Here is a 21,913-nt window from a genome sequence, read left to right as displayed (position 1 = left end):
GTGTAGGGACAAGTGAGGACGCTTGGTGTCTTGCTGGCCCTGTGGCAGTACCATCGCTGTGCTGTGGGGAGATTTGGATTTGGTCCCTCAGTGCTTCAGGATCTCGCTTTGGGGACACTTGCTACTGGGCATCCCCAAGGATCTCGCATGAAAGGCATCTCGGTGGATGGCGGCAGTTGAACGTGTGGGTCTTCTGTCCCTACCAGGGCCGGGAAGTCCCTGGGAGCTGGGAATGCTGAGGGGCTGCCCTGGGGAACCGCGGATGCTTCCTCAGTGTGGGGTGCTGGGTTGTGGGGGTGCTGAATTGCGGTGGGGAATGCTTTAAACACACTGAGTCAGAAGAGTTGGTGCCTGGCGTTACCATAGAAATGGGATCAGCTGCCAAGGGTGGGGAGTCCTTGTCCTTTGGCTCCACTGCTGCGTGGTTCCAGCGTGAGCTCACGGTGCAAGGGAACCTGATTTCTTGCTCCTTGTCCCTTCGATATCAGAGGACGTCAGACAGCTCTCGCAGCCCTCACCGGAGAGCAGGGAATAATTTTGCTTGTGTCTCTGCTTGGCTGCAGGGGTCAGACCTTGTGTGTTTTCCATGCTGTCTTGGTGATCCGCTGCCCATGTATGTCTTGCTCTTTCATATTTCGGGAAACTTACTTCGTTTGCTTAGCAATAGCTCCCAGCCCTTTGGGAGCCCCAGAGAGGTGAAAACTGGTTGTAAACCGATGAGTAGCAGATAAGGGAGGACAGGAGGTAATAAATGTGGAGTGATCCCGAGGGAGGGGACAAACACTAAATCTCCGGTTCCCTGTACTCTCAAAATGCGTGCCCAAGCTTGGTCACGAGTGTTGCCCTGCGCATGGACGCGACGCCTTCCAGTGCCGAGTCTCCCACAGCTTTTGTCCTCTGTGCTCACATCTGAGTAACTGTTTCATCATCTTCTCTGGATAAATATACGCATTCAAGCTCTAGGGAGGGAAGGTGCAAAACATCATTGCCACCTGCCATTCTGCTAAAGGAAATAGCTTTACTGTGAATATAATCTTTCCTCACAAAGGTGTAGTGCCTCCTCGGATCATCTTTGAACCCTTTTCTCTCCTCATAATGCAAAACAAGCACAAGCCCATCAGAAAAGGAGTTACAGGGAGTCTTGCTGATGCAAGGTGGCGTTTTGTTTTGCTACAGTTCCTCTTGGCTTGCTGCCTCTTGGCTGCTGAATTACTGTCCGTCTGGTCTGTGTGAGCAATCCAGATCTACCTACTGTCCTTTCCAGTGTTCCCTTCCTGACTTCTAGGACACTGGCTTTAGAGGAGAAAAACTGCTTCCTCGGGGTTGTCCCTAAGAATTGGTACCCTTAGGAGGTGCTGTATCCTGTGCTAGCTCAGTCCTGGGTTTGACATATCTTCTGCTCCAGGTGAAAGTGAGAAATATTTGCGAGCGGCAGCAAACGCACTGAGCTGTCCGTTTCTTGGACCCTCTGAATTCCTTGGTCTCCTCAGTGTTATGGCACGCTTGGTGAAAAATACTGATTCTAGCAATATGGCTTTAAAGTAAAGAGGTGATTCCTTGCTGTTTGCTGTCATGCAGGAGAAAGGATTTGCTGGGTGATGCTGAAAGGAGTTGAGGGTTGTATGTGTATTGTTCTCCCTGTCTTCCTGGCTCAGCCTGCGAAATGCTGTTTTAAGAAGCTGTTCACTTCTCTGTTCAGATCCCAGCAGGCTGAAGCACCCACTTCAGTGTTGTTGAGAGCTCTGGCCCTCCATTATGGGGAGAAGCGGGGATGATTCCTGGGAAAGCTTCCAGCACTGGGCTAACTGTGGAAACAGTTGGGCTTTGTGCCAGCCCTTGGGAGGGAGGGGGAGCTCGGAGCTGGTACAGGGAGTGTGTCAGGCAGGGGCTGGCGTAGCCTGTCATCTTCCTCAGCGTCTTGCTCCTGTTTCAGGAGAGAAACTACCCTCTGCAGAGCTGGGGTCAAGCAGAGACCCGCCGAGAGGGTCGGTACAGGCCCCTGATGGCCTTGTGATAGCCATTGGCATGAACAAATCTGACATATGTCGGTGCTCCTGGCTGGAGGAGGAGGAATTCCTGCCTGTGTTAAGGGGGAGGGGAAGTATGATCTCTGAATAAGTAAAGATAAGGGAGGATTTTGGGAAAATCGGTGAGAAGAGGAAGAGTCTCTATGGGGAGGTAAACTTGTGATGTCTGTGTCTCACCTAGCAATCTCTGCAGTCCTCGTTCTAGACGCTGCAAAATAAACTGCGGTGTTTGGGGACCATGGCTACAGACCCACTCTCGGAGCTTCAGGACGACCTGAACTTGGATGATACCAACCAGGCCCTCGGCCAGCTCAAACTGGCCTCCCTAGATGATAAGAACTGGCCAGCAGATGAAGCCCCTGCTTTTCCCAAATCAGGTAAGTAGCCTGCTTGTTTGGGGTCTGGGTTTTGGCCAAAAAGGAATTGTTTGTCCTGCAGCATTGTGGTCATATCTACATCTACAGGGAGCCCCAGCTCCATTTGAAAGCTTTATAGACACATTAATCTTGCACCACACCCGAGTGAATTAGCCCTGCCGTTGAACAGCACTAAAAAGCTCATGTAAATACACTCTTCTCAGTCCTGTGGCTGACTGCCCTTTGGTGCTGACCATACAGACATGCTGTAAGTCCTTGAGTGTCCTCTGTTATGGTCTCTCGCAGGATAGTTTGGCCTTCCTGAGTGGAAGGGTCTTGAACTTCCATGTGGGAGGTGGGGCTGGAGATGTGAGGTGTTGTCCTGAAATCCTGTGCTATGGACTGCTGCCCAGAGTGGTCAGGGAAATCAGCTCAAGGGCATATAGGATGGCCATCCATCAAGGGATGAGGTTAAGATCCTCCTGCTCTAAAAAGCCATGATGGTACCCTTGGCACTGGGGTTTTGGTCTCTGTGAATGTTTGTGAGAAACCCGAACAGTCGTTTCTGAGAGGGTGTACGATATGAGGGACATATGTGGACCTCAGAGGATTGACAGGTCTCTTCTGAAGTCATTGCTGCTCTTGTCCGCTCAGAATTTCAAAGGTGGGTTTCCAAGGCGAACAGGTGCATACATTAGTCCCTTGCATGTTGAAGAGCCATTTTTTCTCATCCCTATATCTATCATAGCCCTTGCGATGGTGCTCCAGATCCCTTCTTCTAATTGCTTGTTCCTTGTGTTTTGTGCAGAGGACTCCAAAGGCTCCCCTGAGCCCGTCACTCACCTGCAGTGGGATGATCCCTACTATGATATCGCCAGGCATCACATTGTGGAAGTAGCAGGTAGTGGTCTTTCTGGTTTCTCCTTTGATGTCTTTGCAGCTGGGCTGAGGAAGGGTCTTTCTAATAGGGTTGTGGGGGGCATCCGCTACATGCCAGGCCCAAGTGGCAATGACGGCTGGCATCGTAAAGAGAAGGAGCACGAAACTCCTTGAATGTTAAACATGCATTCCTTCTTGGCTCTTACTGTCTTGATTATATTATTAGTGGGACTTGGTTGCTTTTGCTGAATTGTTTTAAATGTGGCCCATGACTATATCCTGAGCACAAGATGTGTTTTTTGTATGATAATGCCACAGAAATTACCTAGTTACACAGTATGGCTGCAAGGTCCTCAGCTGACTGAGCAGTCCACAGTAGGTCTGGCAGCTCTTACATCTGAATGGCCAGAGCTCGCCATCCTGTCCAGAAACAGCATTTACAGAAATCTGAAATAGGGCGAGCAGGCCTGTGTCCCACTGCGAGGAAAGATCTGATCATTCAGGGTCACAAGCATTCGGATTTTCTCTGTGTGGTTGTCTTATCCATATTATTTTAGTTCCACTAGCGTCTGGCGATTTACTGCTGGGACCTCCATAAGAAAGAGTTTTGGGGGTATTTTTTAGGTTGCTGTGGTAAGCCTGAGGGAAGGGTAATCCCAGATTGTCTTGTGTTGCTTGTTAAAAAAAAAAAGCACCTCTTCAACCTGTTGTGACTTGATTCACACTTCCTCCTTAATTATCGGTAGCCACCTCCTGCCCCTCCTGTTGCCATTTCCCTGTACCTTGGTCCCTGCCCCACATGTGACTTTGCAGCGAAGCAGAGGGACAAACTGGACTCTTCCCGATTCAGGGTTGTTCTGCAGCAGGGTTTGACCACAGAGGGAAGATTCTCAGGCATTTATCTCGGTAAGAGTTGTCCTGACATCATTCTTTTCTGGGCTGTCTTCTAGAATGACTGACTTTCTCCTTGAAACCTCTGATGTTAAACCTTTTGGGGAACAAAATGATAATGGCAAACTCAAAACTGTGTTATCCTTTGTCTCCTGTGTGCCTCTGGCTGCTCAGGCTGACAGGCCAGGTGTTTGGCATTTGGACCCTTATGTCTTGCAGATTTGCCACAGGTGCTTTCATTTGCAAATGTGTTACTAACCTTTTTCATGGGGCTGGAGGTTTAGGACTGGAGTTTATGGAAGTCTGCACCCTCGTCTCCCTACTGCTGAAACTGGGAAGGGACAGATGTGTGGGCTCCACCATTTCAGTGGTAATAGCTAGGATATTTGGAATGCGAATGGCAGAGGTGACTGGTGTTTCTGCACCCTGGGAGCTGGTGAGTTAAATGAGACTGTTGTTCTCTTCAGACAAAGCTTCAGACTAAGTGCTTAGCAGAGAGTTTAGATCAGAGACATTGATAGGACTGGAATGTCAGCACAAACCAAGGATATACTTTGTGGGCTGCCTCCTGACCAGTCTTTCTGCAGGATTTCTGTTCTGAGGTAACGTGATTTTTCTTTTTTATTTTCCCCAAGCTCTCTGAACAGAGTATCACTCCAGTGGAGGTGTGTCTCGGTGGCTGTTGGCACGCAGCCATTTGACACGTTATCTAGGATAGCAAATGAAGAATTATCTAACTTCCTGACAGGATTTCGGGGTGGTATGATGGCTGACTGGGAGGGGTGCCTGCATTCTGAAAGAGATCTCTTCCCCGTCCTGGTTTAAATTTGTATTTCTAGTGAGCTCTCTGTCCCTGTCGTGTCTCTGTATAGTGGAGAAGCAGCTGGGAGAAGCTTCTGTTGTTGGCTGCTGCTGGCCAATTCTCACCAGTAGCTTGTTTATCTGAAAGCATGTGATGGTCCCACACACAGAAAATGGTGCGATGCCTTTCTTGGGATTGGAAGAGCTCGTAGCACAGCTCTAAATAGTGGATTTGCTGCCACATAGTTTTGAGACTCACTGGTGTCGCATCTCCTGGAAGCAGGATTTCTGAAGTTGATCAAAGGGGCCTGAGTTATAATCTGGGCTCTGAGGTGAAGCTGTTTGTTCAGTTTTCTTGGTCAATAATTAATAACGTTAACTGTTCAGAGCATGAGGCAGGGTAATGTTCTCTGGGCTATTGTTGGAGGCAAACAATCTGGGAAAATCTGGAAAAATCCTATTAGAAGTAGCCTGGAGAATCAAAATCTCTCTGGAGGATTAATATAAAGCTGTTTGGATCTGGCTCTACGGACAAGTTGTGCTTGTCAGCACCTTTAGGTGCAACGAATGCTCACCACGCTGAGCCTGAAACAAAATAGCTCCGCCTCGGTTCTCTTGTAAATATTAACAAATGGCAGCAGATCGAGGGTAATTTTCTCCATTCTGCTGATTTATGAGCTTTCTCTTCCGTGTCCTTCCCTGTTCTGCACTTCAGAGCAGAAAGCGTATGGCTAACTCTGTTCCTTCCTTCCCTGAAATATATTCTGGGATGATGATGCTGTTTTGAGACAAAAGCAGAAGGCTTGGTTCCCATCCTCGAGCTGAACTCCATGATCCCAGGGTTATCCCATCTGGTCAGAAAAGTAATTGCTTCTTGTGGGATGGGTGCATGGTGTTAATAACTTATTAAAAGCCCGGTTTTGATGACAAAAAGTTAGCGCACTCATTTTCTAGCTGGCCTTAATTTCTGATTCAGTTGAAGGCAGGCTGGATTTGAATATCCTGGCTATCTGGCCTAAAGAGGGGGAGAAAATATAGAAAAATATTCTGCAGAGTTTGCTAGAAAAAGAAGATTTTTGGTTTTGTTTTTCACTTAAAAATAGCACAGCAGTTTCACAGAGACTCTCCTTTGTGCCCTGTGCTCCTGTCTCTTCTGGGAACTGGGACCTTCCTGGAAGAGGCTGTCTGTGGGGAAGGAGCAGGCTTGTCATTGCTGTCCCCTACAGTGGTGTGTCACAGGACGATGGCAGCAAAAGGCATCCAGGCCGCAGTTCCGAGGGAGTACCGTGGCATTGTTATGGATCAGAGTATTTTAGTTTTGGGAAACCTTCTTTTGGTTCTGGGATTCAATGCTTTTCTGAAGGAAAGAGGTGATACTCTGCCTATCCTTTCAGACCTGCCTTAAGGTGTGTGTTTCTGGAGTGTTTTACGCAGGCTCTGGAGAGGTCTGTGCATGGTTGTGCTCTTCTTGACTCTTGAGTTCCTCTTTTTCTGAGCATTGTAGCAGAGAAATTTGGCTTTACATGTGGCTAGAAGTTGGAGCAGAGGCGGCTCGATTTCACTGCGCAAACCACTTCTGCAAAGTGTGGTTTTTTTCCCTTGCTCACATCACATAGCGTTCGGAGGAAACACAGGCTTCTGAATGAAGACTGTTGAGGAACTACCCCAAATTTCTGTTAAGCGTTTCTGTATCCTCCTGCTAATTCTTACAGGGCAAAGGTGCTGCTTCCATCTCCTTGGGGGTTGAGGCAGACTAGTGTGACATAATCTTAGCCTTGAACTTCAGCAGAGGCTGGATTGCAAGAACACGGCAGATAGTTCCTAACAGTCTGAGGGAGATCTCCAGAGATGGAGGTTGCTGCTGGAAACCTGGGGCTGTGTGGGACGAGCAGGGCTTTCGACAGCTCTCTGGCGATGTGTTCCTTCCTCGTTCTCCTGCCCGGTCTGAAATACTGGTCTCACCTTGGTGGTCAACATGCAAACCTATAGCTATGAGGTGCATCAGCATTCCCATTTTACACAACAATTGGCTTTCTTCCTTTTGGGATAAGAAAACTGAGGCTTAACATATGATTGACATATGAATTTTCCACTGCCATGGAGGCTGGAAATTGGTGTAACAGTTGTCAGGAGAGTGGCCATCACCATTTACTTCAGCTATGTAGTCCCTGCTCCGTGACTTCAAAGCTTTGCTGAACCTCAGAGCGAGTTTCTCCTAGTTTTTGTGGGAAATCTGCTGCCTCTCACCATGAATTGGCAGTCTGCAGGGCTGCCTTCGCGGGGAAGGGGTGATGCTAGTGTGTGCAAGACCTGCTACAGAAGTAGGAAAGCCAAGCGGAGAGCTGGGAGTGTACCTTCTTGCACGTTACAAGACTGAAACTGCAGTTTCAACAGTGAATGTTTTTTTTTTCAATGGTGAATCTGGTACCAAACCTACCTGAACAGCATTGTGGCTGGCTGTCGGCTGCAGGTGCCAGAGCTGTAACTAGTTACAGCTGATGATTTGCTTTTGCTGTCGGTGATTGACGTGGGGAGGTAATGTCAGTCTTGGAGGACCAGTAGCTGTCGTTTTGCTAAGCAGGCAGAGGTAGTTGCAGACAAAATTTGTGTTGAATGTATGTTGCAGGGTGTCTTTGGTAGCTAATGGGATCAGCGAAGGCCTTTGATAACAAGGGTCCTTTTCCCTGCTGGTATGGTACATTTATTATTGGCGCCATTAATACAGGGTGCCTGCATTTCTGCTGCTTTTGGATGTAATTTCTGGCTTTCACTGTTGTGTTGGTTTTTGTTTTTTTTTTAAAAGAGTATTTGTATGATATGGAATGGTGAGTTTCTTCTGTAGCATTAGGTCCATCCAAAGCGAGCCCAGCCTGTGCAACATGTTTTGACATGCGATATCAAGGGAGTGGAGAGTTTTGGAGGGATTCTGACTTTCTAAGGCAGACCAAGGGAATGGAGAGTTTCTTTCCAGAGCCCTGCTCAGGCTCCTGTTTTGACAGCCTCTTGTGAGTCTGAGTATATAGCTGTAAGTGTGATGGAAAGGGGCTGGGCATGGCAATAAATGTCTTCGTAGACCCCTCCCTCCCCAGAGAAACCTTTTTTCTTTTTTTCTAATTAGCAGTTTGTTTTTTTTCATTCAGAATCTACTAAATTTTTTAAAAAGCTATGGCTGTGTTGAAGATCTAAATTGTCCCCATCTTCAGCTTATTCGTGAAATTTAGCTTCTTACAAAACAATCTATTGGATGCGTTATTCATACAGTATGATGCCGTTCTCTATACACTTCTGAAGTTGTTCAAAGGACCTTGACGTTCAGAATTAATTGCGTTTAACCCTTTAAAAGTGGCAGTACAGCAGTTGCCATTTTGGTGGTAGAGGAGGTGTAACAGTAAGGGCCAGAAATTTGACTATGATGATACAGAATTAGTTGCTGTTACTGCCTGTAATTGTTAGATGAGGTTGCTTTGGAGAGGATCGCGGAGGGAAAAATGAAATAGAAGGAGCTTGACTGCCCCAAGGCAGCAACTAAACCCATCCCAGCGGCAATGTGGCTAGACTCCGAGACTTTATATTTGAGATTACTTTCCGGGAAAGGGTGCGAAGCTTGGCTTGCTATAACTTTGTTTCTGTTCCTCCAGACCAGGGTGCACTTGATGGGGCCCAACCAGGTAGGTAGATTTTTTGTGGCGCTAACATTTGGTACTGTAGATCATGGTATTCCTTTGGCATGACCGTGGCCTGTAGCTGGACTGTCTCAGGGGAGCCCAAACTTTGCTCAGCCTTAGGCTGCCCTGGCAACTTTTCGGGAGCCCAAAGGCTGCACAAAATTGTTGTCTGAGGGCTGCACCTCTGCCTTGGGCACAGCAGAATCATCTGAGCCAAATTTGGCATGTGGGCTTTACTTTGGGGCTCTTGGGTCTCAGTGTGAATCCTGTTCTTCTTCTGTCGTGGTGGTGGCCTCCTCGGACCAGTTCGGTTTGAACCCAGATTTACCTCATTGTCATGTGTGCTTTGGAAGTTCATCCTCAGATTGCTTTCTCTTCCTTCATGTGATCTGCTGCTGCGCTCACGTGCTGAGCAGCTGGCCCTTAAACTGGATTCCCCAGCTGAAAGCAACTGGTATCTATTTCTTCTCCATTTGGCTGCAGAGATGTGTTTTGGGAACTTGTTCTTCATTCTAGCCTGAAGATGTGCTAGACTGCTCTGTGCTTGCTGAGCGTTTGTTAATATTCTCTGGGCTTCAGTCTCAAGCCTTAAGAATTTGGCTGCTTTCACACTTCTCAATGTAGATGAAAACTTCTTTTGGTGTGAAATTCTTTCTGCTGTTTCTGAACAGCAGGCCAAGACCTTCACCCAATCCATGGAAATGCTGATCTTCCCTGCCTCGTTATGTGGGCTCTTCTCCCCCATTTGCCATACCCTCGGGCATTCTTTGCCATACCACCATTTGGCATTCTTTAATGTGACCCTCTAGTATATTTTGTAGCAGTTGGAGCCGTAGTCACTTGGTAAGGCTTTATGATTCTGGCAGTGTTTGGATATTGTGAATATCTAGGTGGAAGGTGCCATCTATTAAAATACTTCTACTTTGAGCTCCTTACCTTCTTTTCCTGAGGGGCTAAATCCACTTTGGAATTCAACAGGCAACTAAAATCTACTATGCTTATACACTGCCCAGCTGTGTCATAAGCTTGGCAGGAACCTGAGATTACATTAGAGAGGATTTTTTACTGACAGTGGCTCTGATAAACATCCTAAGCTTTGTGAAACTTGCATAGCAATGTTCCACAATTATGTAGCGGTGTCCTCTCCTTGACCCTGAACTCTGTTTACTTTGCTGTTCTACCAATAACTTACTCTTGGTGGCAAGTTTTATTTGTCTGCGTTCCCTCAGTATCAAAGTACCAGGATATTCCCATTTGAATCTTTAGGCGAGATGGGCCCTCAGCCGAGGGTACCTGATGAAGGTAGGAATGAGCAGGATCTCTGGACTGCCGTTACGCTGCCGGCGAGTAGTACGACAGCCTCCAGTCATGGTATAAAGGCTAACGGATATATTTCAGGAGAAATACCTGGAAATACGTAGCAGGATTTGCAGTCAAGCATCTGTTTTCCGTGTTGGCTGTACAGAGTCCTTTAATAGAGAGTCCCATCTCAGGAGAGTACTGTCCTACCTTGATACGAATTTTTGCTCTGATACGTTTGTACTGCTGCGGGTTTCAATCTGAAACGTTAGCCTCAGTATTTAAACTCAGCCCTTTTAGAAGCGTGGTCCTGCACTGGTGGCTTGCAACCACAGCGATGATGTTCCTTGCCGCTTGTCTCAGAAGTTGCACTGGAAACGCTGCTCTTCGGGTGAGAGGAAGAACTAAGTTTGCACCTTAAAAGCACCATAACAATGTCCAGGAGAATTAGTATGTCCATCAGTGCTACAAGTTAATCTCTCTTTAGATGAGCAGCTGTCTAGGCTTTGCATATTGGCTACTGTCTTGCTCTTTGCTGTTGAAAAAGATAAACTATGAATTACATCCTATAGGAAGGTAGTTTAATTCCAGTGTAGACTGAAAATATTTTTATGTATGAACTTACTCGCAAAAGTATGCACATTGCTGGGGTGCTCTGTGAGTACTGATGGTATATAATTGCTTCTTTGTTGGTTTGCTGTTAACTATTGAGCATTCCTCATCTGGGAGAGGTAGGAAACAGCCCGAGAAGTTGAGTGATTGCTTCATGGTCTGTAGTTGTGTTCAATGGAGACTTGAGCTACTTGCAATTGCAAACGAGGGATGAAAACCTAGATACCTAAGTTTAATATTGCAAACAGTACAAGGGATGGAGCATCTGGGAGCGATCAAAGGCGATAGGAATCTCTTCGGTTGGAGGCAGAGAGACCACCTGCAGGCAGTTTCCTCCAACACCAAGAGTGCATGGAATGGGCTTTAGGTTCTTGTTTATGAATTGGAACAACTGATGGTTCAGCTCTGATGCTGAATTTTGAATTCTGTCATGTCTGGAGGAACCAGACAGATCTGATATGTGTCAGGTGGAAACAAGATTGGCAGTTGGTTGTTTTGAAAGTGTCTGTGTTGACAGGCTGAGCTCAGAGTGATGAAACCGGAGTGAAACCCAGAACTCAGTAATGGGCGTGCTGGTTCCTGTGTAGGTCTCATGCATAAATTTATTCTGATTTGGAAGGCAAAATGGGCTGTTTTTTTTTTTTTTTTTTTTTTCAGTCATCCAGGGGACTATAGGTTATCTTTTGGTGTACTTCGCCCTGGAAATTATCCAGGGGAAACACGCCATCTCCCCTTCAGCAGAATCATGGATTGTCCATTATTTCTTTACCACCGATCCCAGATGTTTTCATCAAAGCTATATAATGAATGAGATGCTAGAGTCTGCATAGGCTCTGCCGTAGGCTTTCATGTCATTCCAGAGGAAGGTGTTGAAGGCACCTCGTTCCTGACTTGTGAGGTCTGGAAATCAGTGGCCAGGAGCCTGAGCTGAGTGTGCGGCCATCCACAACATCGCATGAACATGGTGCTAAAGTGCAGTTCTTCGTAACCAAGCCCTGATTTGATCAAGCTTGCAATCTGCTTCTGGCCCTCAGATCATCCACTCTGGTGTGAAATGCAGCCTCTCGATTAACTGAAGATAGCACCTCTTCTGACTTTAGCACAGAGCCGTGATCTGCAAAGATCTGTAGCCTTTTTGACCATTCTCTTTCATCACCTCAAAACGCAATGGATTCTCAGATGCTACCATCTTCTTGCTGCTCTATGCTCTTTGTCTTCGAGATGGAGACGTACAAGTGCCTCGAGACCACTGGGAAGAGTCACAATATGCCATATTCCCTGCCTGGGACTTTGTAGCCTGCACCTTTGTTTTACATACACCTTATGTGCGTTAGACCCAGCCCTAAAACTTACAGCAAGCTACCAAGAAACTCTCGGCTAGGCAGAGAGTGGGCTACCGTGGGATATGCAATGTGATGTTGGTCTTGTGGCCTGGCTGTGACTGTATCTGGTTGTTCCAGATGAGCCTTGCATCACTCTCTCCTAGTCCTGCATTCTGGGTCATGCGTCCTCCCTCATTGCCCCTTACCTCCGCATGTGTATGTCGATGTGATGGCCTATGCCGCCCTTTCGTGGTCTGTACCTAGTGCTGCCTCAGTGTCCCGAGCTTTTGTAGAGGTTCTGGCTTGTGTGCATCAGTAAATTCTGTCTCTTGTCTTGTCTGGTGAGCGACTTGAAAATGGGACTTGCGAGGGGAAAAATAGAAGTGAACAATTAGCCGGAGAATCTGTTCTTCTGGCCAGGATGGGGGTAGAAGACGGTTAGTGGCATCTTAATGTCGTGGCTGGTGTGTGGGAGTTCTCTGGCTGCCATTTGCAGCAGCAAGTGATCATCTGTTACTCACGGGCAGTGTCCCCAGAAACCTCAGGTTTGCCGTTTGGGGATTCAGTTTGAGATCTCGGTTGCGGCACGGCAAGTGTAACCAACTGGTAGTTGAGGGCCGGAGCCCATGCAAAGGTGAGAAGATGGCTGCATGCTCTGAATATTGTAAATCAGTGTGGGGAAAAGGATATATTTCAAGAGGAATGATATATTGCAGGGGTATCCTGCGTAAGTAGTGATCCTTGCTGCTTTTCTATGCTGTGGTTTGTATGAGATGGTTGTGCCGTAGGGGAGGAAGGAAGGTGTTGTTGAGTATAACCTCAGTAGCCCCTTCCACAGCTCCATGCTGCTTCTGCTTGACAAGAAAACGTAGCTCTCGGAGCAGGTGAGTAGCGAGAAAGATGGGAAGACTTTAACCCTTCACACTAAAGGAACTATTTCATCTCCCCTGGTGCTAAAAAGCAAGTCATTCTTATGGCAATGGATTGGGTGTTGTGTTTGGGAGAGAACCAGACTTTCCTTCAAACTCCATATGTCCAAAAGATTTGTGACCTGGTTCTTACTTATCTAAATCTCTCGATTCCCCTAGCATGTCTCCTAAGCTTGTCCATGCCCATCTGCTCGGGTTTTGTTCATGGGGCTGAGATCTCTGCTGGCAGAAGTCCACTGACGTATGAAGAATTGCTTTGGGGAAAACCTGGCTTGTTATCTCTGAAGCCTCAAGTGGTGGCTGGGAGCATCCTCCTTGAGATGAGGGTGCTTTGTGGGTTGTTTGGCTCCAGCACAATGGGGACTGTTTTCTGCCGGGTTTTTACATAGAATGCTTTGTCGTGCCGCACTTCGCAGCTCCTTCCAGCTCAGGCTGGGAAAATATCTCTGTGGATGGAAAATCTAGGAAGCAGTGAATGGCTTGTTCTGCAACCCCCTGGAGAATCCAGCAGCCCTACTTGGTCCATCTGTAGAAGAAGGTTATGACGATGCTTGCTTCTCCTCTCTGGGATGTGGCTGGGACTGCCCTGTTTCTAGGAATTTCTTGGTTTCCAGGGTATGAAATGGCTTTGTTCTGTGTACAGGACTAAGCTTCAGGTGAAGCAAGAAACAAATGCACCAGACCGCAAGCCGTTAGCCTGGGACTGGGTGCAAGGAGGGGTTATTGTGCCTGTGAAGGGGCACTTCTCCCTGTGCCTCCTTGGGCACACGTGCGTCAGGAGCAGTGCCCAGGGGCAGTGTTGCAGGATTAATACTCTGAGCCCTCTGCTCTGGACTTCAGGCCTCCATCCCTATGTGTCCTGAGGCATCCTGGCTTCCAATCCTTCCTCTTCTTTCAGGACTGGGGCATGGGCTGTGTTCTCCATGGACATTGTTGACTTGCCAGGCCCTTGGTGTTCAGGTTTCTGCTTCCATGCTAGGCCTGTGGTAACTCTGCTGAAAATCAGGTTTAGCTTTGCTGGCAGGTGTGGCAATCCAGACTTTGGCCTTGTTAGGGCCGTTTCCCATTCTCTGTTTACCCCTTGCTGCCAAGACCACACGTTAGTCCTTAAACTCCCTGTAATCTCTGGCATTTCATCTGCAGGTGATGACAAATATGGAAGGAAAGTCATTTTGTTCAGTGCCTGCCGGATGCCTCCAAGTCATCAACTTGATCACGTGAAACTGCTGGGGTGAGTAGTGTCTTAGGAGGCTGCTGTTACCTTCTCAAGCCAGACATAATTCCCAAGTGCTGGATTCCTGGGGCCAGATCTATCTGCAGTAGCTTCTTTAGCTGGACGTGCCCTCCCAAAGTGCTTACCTCCATTGCTGGGGATGCAAATCCTCTATTATGGCACAGAAAAATGAGTCTCAAAGGGAGAAAGAGCCTTTCTGTGGCAGAGCATGAAGTGAGTTCAGCAGTTGTCTCTTCACAGGTACCTGAAATTCACACTGGACCAGTATGTGGAGAGTGATTACACACTAGTGTACCTGCACCATGGCCTGACCAGTGAGAACAAGCCATCTCTGAGCTGGCTGCGGGATGCCTACAGGGAATTTGATCGCAAGTGAGTAAGGCTGCAGCAAGCAAAGATGTAACATGCTGCTCTGTAGCCTAACATAGATCTTCCCTGGGCCTCCCATGTAGCTTGGTGATCATAATTTACTATTACTTATTTCTGCTGCTTATGGAGGTGGGTTGTTGTTTAACGCAGGCTGAATCATGAGATAAACAGCTCCTTCTCTAGTTACATCCCTTAGGCCAACAGGCAAGCAGCAAAACCAGGACCCAGTACAAGTGTCTCAGCCCCATGGTATAATTTTTGCTTCCTGGTGAGGCTGCTCACTGCTTCTTGGTAAATCTTGGAATACAGCAGAGCGTGCCCTTAGGCTGCTGAGGGCCTGACGCAGCTACGAGGCGTGGGAGAGCAGAGGCCGTGGGCACTGGGGAGCGGTGAGGCTCAGTGCAAAAGGAATGGAGCACCCAGGTTGCCTTAATCTTGTGGAAAGGTTGGTTCCTCGGCTTAAAGTGCAGCTCATCCTTAATTAGCTTCTCTTGGCAGATACAAGAAGAACATCAAAGCCTTGTATATTGTGCACCCAACCATGTTCATCAAGACCCTGCTGATTCTCTTCAAGCCTCTGATCAGGTAGGAAGCACTATAGGAGGCTCACCCCCGTCCTCACGCTGCAGAGGAATAATGGGGCATTCTCAGTGGGGCACAAGGTGAGGCCAGGCTGCCAAGCCTACCCTGGAGTCTCTCACCCCGTGCTATCTCCTCCTGTTTCTGAGCTCAGAAATACGCAGACGCAGCAAGTACTGCTTTGGGAACCTACCGAGTTTGCAGCTCCGCGTTGCTGGCTTTCTATCCAGCCAAGTAGAAGTAAAATGTTGCAGGCTCTGCTCATAACAAAAAAGGAAGTGAGAGCATCAGTCCAAATTATAATTAATTTATTCTGTTGACGCTGAAATCCTAACTCTGTGAAATAATTGAAAGCAAAAGTTTCTGCAGCCTACTGCTGAGCTTAGGAAGGAGAAATCCAGCATTTTAGGGAGCCTGCTGCTGCTAGGGCTTCGAATGTGACTTGGAAAGTCTTGGCATCTCCTGGTAAAATACGTGGAGTTGGAGAGCTATGTGGGTGACATCTCTGCTGCTCAGCCGTACCTGCCCCTTTGCTTCGTTGATGTCTCTTGCAGGCCCCTGCTCTCCTTGCCTCTAAGAAGTCCGTTCTGATACCGGATTTCCTAATTCCTCACGTACCTCCTTTTCTCTTGTTTTTCAGCTTTAAGTTTGGACGAAAGATTTTTTATGTGAACTTCCTTAGTGAGCTGGAGGAGTATGTGAAGCTGGAACAGCTGGGGATCCCAAGCCAAGTGCTGAAGTGAGAATGCTGCCTGTCTCCCATTTGCTTAGGGCTCTGTGAGAGGGGACTTTTCTGGAGGAATGGGAAGGGGAGGAGAGATTGTTCCACTCGGGCAGAGGTTTTGGAGGGAGTGGTGACAAATTGCCTTAAAGACTATTGTTTCTCTCCATGCTCCTTCCTGTGTGTCCTTGGCTCCAGTGCTCGGTTCTGTCTTTGAGTTAAAAATCCTCCTCCAGTGGAGCACCCATCCTGCCTCTCCCGCTCACCCCTCGGGGGCTTTCTGCAAGCTGCTGACCTTAACACTGACCCGGAGCTCATGGTGGGCATCTACTGTGTCTGGGCACCTGCTTTGCTCACTCTGCACAGTTCAGTTTGTCTTTGGGGCTTCCCAAAGTTGTCACAATCTCAGCCCTACCAGATTGATTCCCTGTCCCTCACACACACGTGCCACTGTCTCATCACAAGCCATGCTGTCCTGGCCTCCTGCCCATGCTGTCTGTCATGCTCAGCTACTCCAGCTCCTGATTCCAGAGAGATATTCCTTTCTCCCTGCTTTTTTTTTTCTGACAACCAGATGTTTGTTCTTGTTGCCCCAGTGCTCCAGAGCTGCTTTTCCTGTTTTTGCATAGGTGGAGTCAGCCATGCTAGGCTGGAGCTGTTACCAGTGGGTGTGCAGTGGGTCATGTGCAGTGCTGGGCTCATGCTTTTTCTGAGAGGTGGAGTGGCTTTTTACTAATCTGTGTTTTGCCACAGGTATGATGAATATCTGAGATCCCTGCAGAAACCTTTGCAAGTGCCCCAGAAGCCAACACCCCCACGCCCGCCGCTGCCAAACCAGCAGTTTGGAGTCTCGCTCCAGCAGTGAGTATCTCTAGATTGTGTTGCTTTTACCCCAACTTGCTTGGGATCAGATCACTGTATTTATAACTGAGCAGCAGCAAAAGTGGCTGTAAAATTTCTTGCAGTTCAGACTTCCGACAAAACTTTAGTCTTTCTTCTGAGGAAATCTGCGCTTGTGTCCAGATCCTGACTAAGTTCAGTTCCACCCTCTTGATTCCCTGGCTGGATTGTATCTAAATTAGGATGAGACTGTTTCTGCAGCCAAGGGTCACTAAGGGAGGAGCAAAATAAGGGCCATGGGGATGGCTTTATGCCACTAGAAACTTCCTTTAAACAAAGGAAGTCTGTAGGAGGCTGACGGAGGTGTCTTTAGGGCTCTGCTATTTTGATTGAGCAGTGCTGCAGGTCTGTTTCTTAGTTTTTTCCATATCATAAATTCTATTTTAAAAGCAATTCTATTCAGCCTTGTACTGATTCCCACCCCCCATTCCTGGATGCTGACACAGGCACACACAGACACTGGCAAGGACTAGTGATACTGGCTAAGTGTTGAAGGTATTTTTAACTTCGAGTGTGATTTTTCCTCCCTGGAGAATGAGGAGGAGCCAGTACTGTGTGGCCGGACAGATTCTCTGAAGCAATCTGGGAACACATTCCCTAGCTTCAACACAACATTTCCAAATGTCACCCCCGATGGTGCTGTGTGCCTGAGCTTGTTAGTAGCCTGAGAGGGCTGAACAGCTCCGTGCTGTCAAGACTATTGAATGTGAGGGTGGCAGCGAACACCTTGGCATCACTAGGTCTTCCCTGACAGCCATTGGGTTGATATATCTTCTGTTACAGGAATGGGGTGGGTAAACTTATCCCTTATATATTTCTCTCGTGTGTCAGCTTCTTTCTGCCCTTGCTCCTGTGGGAAAGGAAAAAGGAAGCTTAACCCTTTTCACCTGATTCATAACTTAGCAGCTTTGACCCCCTTTGCCCTGGCATCTACAGGCTATGATTTTTAAAGAAGACAGAGAAATATTCCTGTGGTATAGTAATGAGCTCAAGCCTGCTCCAGTGAATGGTGTAGCATGATGGGTGAAGAGGGGAGAAGGCTGGAATAATGGCTGAACTGGGGACTGGGATAGCAAGATCCTACGTGGTCGAGCTTGTGTGGGCAACTTCAAGACTCAGGGGCTGCAGGCAGGGCAGGGAGGACCAGTCATTGGTAACCTTTTGTCTCTTCCCGCAGTCTCAGGGAGAAGAGCCCTGGTCAGTCTCCTGTTCCTCTGGTGGTCAGAGACACCATTGCTCATTTGCAGGAGCATGGTAAGTGCTCAGGGGAAGCTGCAGCCCCATTTAATTCCATGTCAGTGGCCTCTCCTCCACTCAAGTTCCCAGCCAGAGCATGGTAAGATAAAGAACAACAGCAGTCTAGAATAAGGTGTAAAGGCCTGAATGAGGTGAGTTAGCCTTCAAGAGAGATTGTGCAGGGCTTAGGAGACCTTTTTCTTCCGGTCGTCCGTACTCCCCCTTGTATGAGAGTGGCAAAATGCTCCTTGTATCCTTTGCCTGGTAGTGAAGCAGAAAGAATTGCCATACTCTGAAAAAGGGACTCGTTGACATCTGTCTGAACGCCTCGCAGCATGGATTTATGATTGTTAAGACCAATATTTTTAAAGACTCTCACATGACTGATCTTTCTTCTCCATCTGCTGTCACTTCACAGCTCTTGCTACGGAGGGGATTTTCCGGAGGTCAGCAAATACACAGGTTGTCAGGGAGGTCCAGCAAAAATACAACATGGGTAAGTGCCCAAACTCAGCAGAGCCCCTCTCGTTCCCTAACTAGTACTGTCCAACTGGAACTGTGTTGGAACTAATCCCTCATGGCTCCTCTCCTTCTCTGGTAGGCCTCTAGGTGAGACTCCATCAGGGTATGGCCTGAGGTGCAAGGGAAAAGCATCTGATAATTCTGCTGTTTGGAAAGCTTATTCCTTCCCACTCACGTTCCCCTTGCTACCCTTTTCCTACCTGAAAAATCTCCCTGTTTCTCAGGGTGGGATGTACTATCTTGGTCTGATTATACCAGAGGGACTCAAGAAGACCAGGAAGAAACTTGGTCATCTGTTTCATTTAATGACTTCTAAAGATGTAGTGCTGGATTCAGCAGTGCTTTGCATTTGCTTTTGGGACACATTTTTCCACCCTACTAGAAGACGGGATGCTTCAGTACCCTCTCTGTGTTCTTCTCTAAAATACTGCTTCCTTAGTTCTGGGCTCTGACCACCGTGTCCCATTCTTTATCTGGAGGAGGTCCTGCTTTGGCCAGTGAGCACTGAGTCTCTGCTCTACTTTCTCAGGTGTGCCTGTAGATTTCCAGCAGTATGAAGATGTCCACCTCCCTGCTGTGATTCTCAAGACCTTCTTGAGGGAGCTGCCTGAGCCCCTCCTCACTTTTGGCCTCTACAGCCATGTTGTCAGCTTCCAGAGTGAGTTGTAACAAGAGTGTGCTGCTCCCCGAATGTTGAACTGGCCAAGGGCAAAGATATCTTTCGGGGGGAGCAGTCTTGCATGAGATATCCTGTGACTGCAAACAGGGCTTTCATCGGGGTGGATGCTGAGGATTCCTCATGGACCTGCTGGTCCTGTCTCTCTTGATTTTTAGGTGTGGAAGAGGTGAATCGAGTGGATGTTGTTCGCAAAACGCTCCAGACTCTGCCAGAAGAAAACTACCAAGTGCTCCGTTTACTGACAGCCTTTCTGGTGCAGGTGAGCTGCTCCAAAGGTGGGCAGTCGTATTCTCGTTCAGTTGCCAGTGCCTTGTATCAGCTTTTTTACTGCCTGCACCCTCTTTTCCTTTGAGAGGAAACGAGTCTTAAGCTAGGACATTGCCTTTCTTTACCTTATGTTCTTGTTATACAGAGATCAAGAATGATCATGATGAACTAGCTGAAGCAGTTGCTTCTCATAATGCTGAGAGGTGCAGGTGGGCATTAAGCCCATGTGGTCGGTACCAGGGAGGCTGAAAGCTCCCCAGGGTGGAGGTACAACTGAAAAATATCTGAGTAGAAGATTAGACTAGAAAAGGGGCCTTGGATCTGCCCTACAGAACTTTCTGCTGCCAGGAAAGCCACTGCAAGGCTCCTCTAGCAAGAGGGAAGATCGTTTTGTTTTGAGCGGTGATGTGGACTGTAGAGATACTGGCGGACCGTGCTCTTGGTCCCATTGTTATGATGCGGCCTGGTGGTTAAGCCATAGTGGCAAACGGCAAGATATTGCTCCTCACCTCCTGAATGCTGGATGTCACGTGTGTTTCCCCCAGCCGTCTTCTGGCATTGGCCCTTCAGCTTCTCTCCTCCCATTTGCCCTTGGGAGTCGGTCAGCTCTGGCTTTGGGGAGGGTAGAGGGCAGCTGCTGTCTCGTGCTGGAGGATTGACAATGGTCTCTTTCCTTCCCACATAGGTCTCTGCTCACAGTGACAGAAACAAGATGACAAACACCAACCTGGCAGTTGTGTTTGGCCCAAATCTCCTGTGGGCCAAAGATGTCGCCATCACTCTAAAAGCCATCAACCCCATCAACACTTTTACCAAGTTCCTGCTGGACCACCAGAAGGAGCTCTTTGAGGACGTGGAGGCCTGAATCGAGGCCAGCCCACACCAGCACACTGTGCCCACCTTCCTACCTTCTTTCCCATCTTGACTTGGAGCTGTGACCAAGCTGTCTCCAGTGCAAAGGGACCGTTGATCCTCTGGGTGATGAGCAAAACGAGGGCTGTAGAGATGGTGGAGAAAGTGTGTAAGTAAGCGAGCAGGAGACCTGCTGCTCTGGATGGGGAGGGGAGCTGGTCTCCCGGCTGGTGGGAGTGGAGTCCTAACCCACCTGCCAGTCTGTGCAGCTCCTCCAGGGCTCATCACCAGTCTGCTGCCCTATCAGATGACCTGCCTTCCTTTCCTCCTGCCCTCATGTGCAGTTTTTCTGCCTTCCCGGTCCTTTCCTCAGCAAAGATCTGGTTTGTTTAAGCTCCCAGTAGCCCCAGCTCACCCCCCTTGCCTCAGCTGGGCTGTCTGGGCTAGGGCAGGCTTGTTGGGCTTTGTGGCAGAGATGTTCTTGCTGCGAGTGCCGTCTCTCAGCACTGAACGTGCATCTTGCCTTTCCCCAGGGGCACCTAAAGCAGGGAGGGGAGCCAGGCAGCCCTTGTCCTTCAGGTAGCAGCATGTCCTGCACTTGCAGACACCGCTCTAGACCCCATGCTTTTGGCAGGCAAGTGAAGGTCAGGCTGACGGCACGTGGGCTGTGTTACCTGTCAGACTCCAACACGAGGAAGCTGAATTTAGCCCGAACCCCTCTCTGGGGTCACCTGCTCCAGGTACTATTTGGTGTTTGCTGGGGTGTAGGGGGTGAGGTGCCTCCCGTGGTTACCCACCTCGGCCACGTTTGTCCCTCCAGCAGCATTTCCAGCCCGGCTGGGAAGGTTCGTGCCAGGCCTGGCTGTGCTGGGGGTCTGGCTGGGGCCCTTTGACAGCTGGTGGGTCTGAATGGCGGGGAGCAAGTGCCCCGGTGGTACTGAGCTGCTGAACGCTCTGAGGATCGTTGCCTTTCCCCCTGGTAGCAGCACAAGGCCCCTTCTCCTCTGTCGGGCGCCTGTGTCTCTGCTGACTGGCACAAACCGCCTTGGCTAGTCGTCTTTTTGAGCAGAACTTTCCACAGCACAGCGTTAACAGAGAGCATGGCCTTGAGGGAAGGTCTAGGGACCGGGGCTAACCCTCACCCTGGAGTGCCCTAGCCCTGGATTACAAATTTCTGCCCAGGTGCTGAGCACTCGTGTGCCAAAGCTGTGAGGGAACAGCTATTCCATGCCAAGGGCCTTTGCCCCATCTCCTTCTCCTTCCTTCCATCCTACCACAGAAGCCTGGTCAGATGCATCCTGTATGCCCTGGGCACGGCTGGAGAGATGGGGTTGTCTGCAAGGCCGGCTCAGAGCGGGCTGGGCCTGGCGCCTTCCCAAAGCAGCTGCCATACCGTTGGGGCATCCCTGTTGGGTTGGGGTTGCAGCGTTCCCGTTACCTGAGCTAAAACAGATCCCTCTCCTTAGCCTGGGTGCAGCAGGGCGTTTGCAGGGATCTTCTAGCCTTACTTCACCGGTGTGTTATATCTCTGTATCTTGGGCCCTGCGTGCCTGGGCCAGTCCTCTCTGCTCCATCTGGCCACAGGGACAAATCTTCTGGACCAAGCAGAGCTAATTTTTAAAAAGCTATTGGATGTTAAATGGAATTTGCTTTTTCATAATATTTTATCCTGCCTTTAAACACTGACGAAAGGTCAGTGCCCCAGTGGTAATCAAAATAAGTGACATCTGCTGCAGGAATTGTGGAAATTGCTCTTTTTGCTAAGCTCTGGAA

At 48.6% G+C, this 21,913-nt stretch overlaps 1 protein-coding gene across 1 annotated transcript; it reads left to right on the top strand.

Annotated features, from left to right (window-relative positions):
• The first annotated feature begins 2,214 nt into the window (after positions 1–2,214).
• Positions 2,215–20,153, top strand: ARHGAP1 (Rho GTPase activating protein 1). Its single transcript, XM_009703274.1, has 12 exons — positions 2,215–2,404; positions 3,192–3,284; positions 13,925–14,012; positions 14,256–14,387; positions 14,883–14,969; positions 15,604–15,702; positions 16,438–16,545; positions 17,762–17,838; positions 18,239–18,316; positions 18,872–19,000; positions 19,177–19,280; positions 19,974–20,153. Exons 1-12 carry the CDS (start codon positions 2,266–2,268, stop codon positions 20,151–20,153), a joined length of 1,314 nt encoding a protein of 437 aa, XP_009701576.1. The 5' UTR covers positions 2,215–2,265.
• Positions 20,154–21,913: the final 1,760 nt, after the last annotated feature.

This window comes from Cariama cristata, unplaced genomic scaffold (assembly GCF_000690535.1).
Source record: "Cariama cristata isolate BGI_N322 unplaced genomic scaffold, ASM69053v1 scaffold3477, whole genome shotgun sequence".
Lineage (NCBI taxonomy): Eukaryota > Metazoa > Chordata > Aves > Cariamiformes > Cariamidae > Cariama > Cariama cristata.
Note: the sequence above shows the minus strand (reverse complement) of the source record. Positions and strands in the feature narration are given on the sequence as shown.

Excerpts from the sequence above, each read along its gene's own strand:
- ARHGAP1 (XM_009703274.1), top strand. The coding sequence starts at position 2,266 with ATGGCTACAGACCCACTCTCGGAGCTTCAGGACGACCTGAACTTGGAT. Across the intron at positions 14,013-14,255 it reads GATCACGTGAAACTGCTGGG|GTACCTGAAATTCACACTGG; the intron begins GTGAGTAGTGTC and ends GTCTCTTCACAG. Across the intron at positions 19,281-19,973 it reads TGACAGCCTTTCTGGTGCAG|GTCTCTGCTCACAGTGACAG; the intron begins GTGAGCTGCTCC and ends CTTCCCACATAG.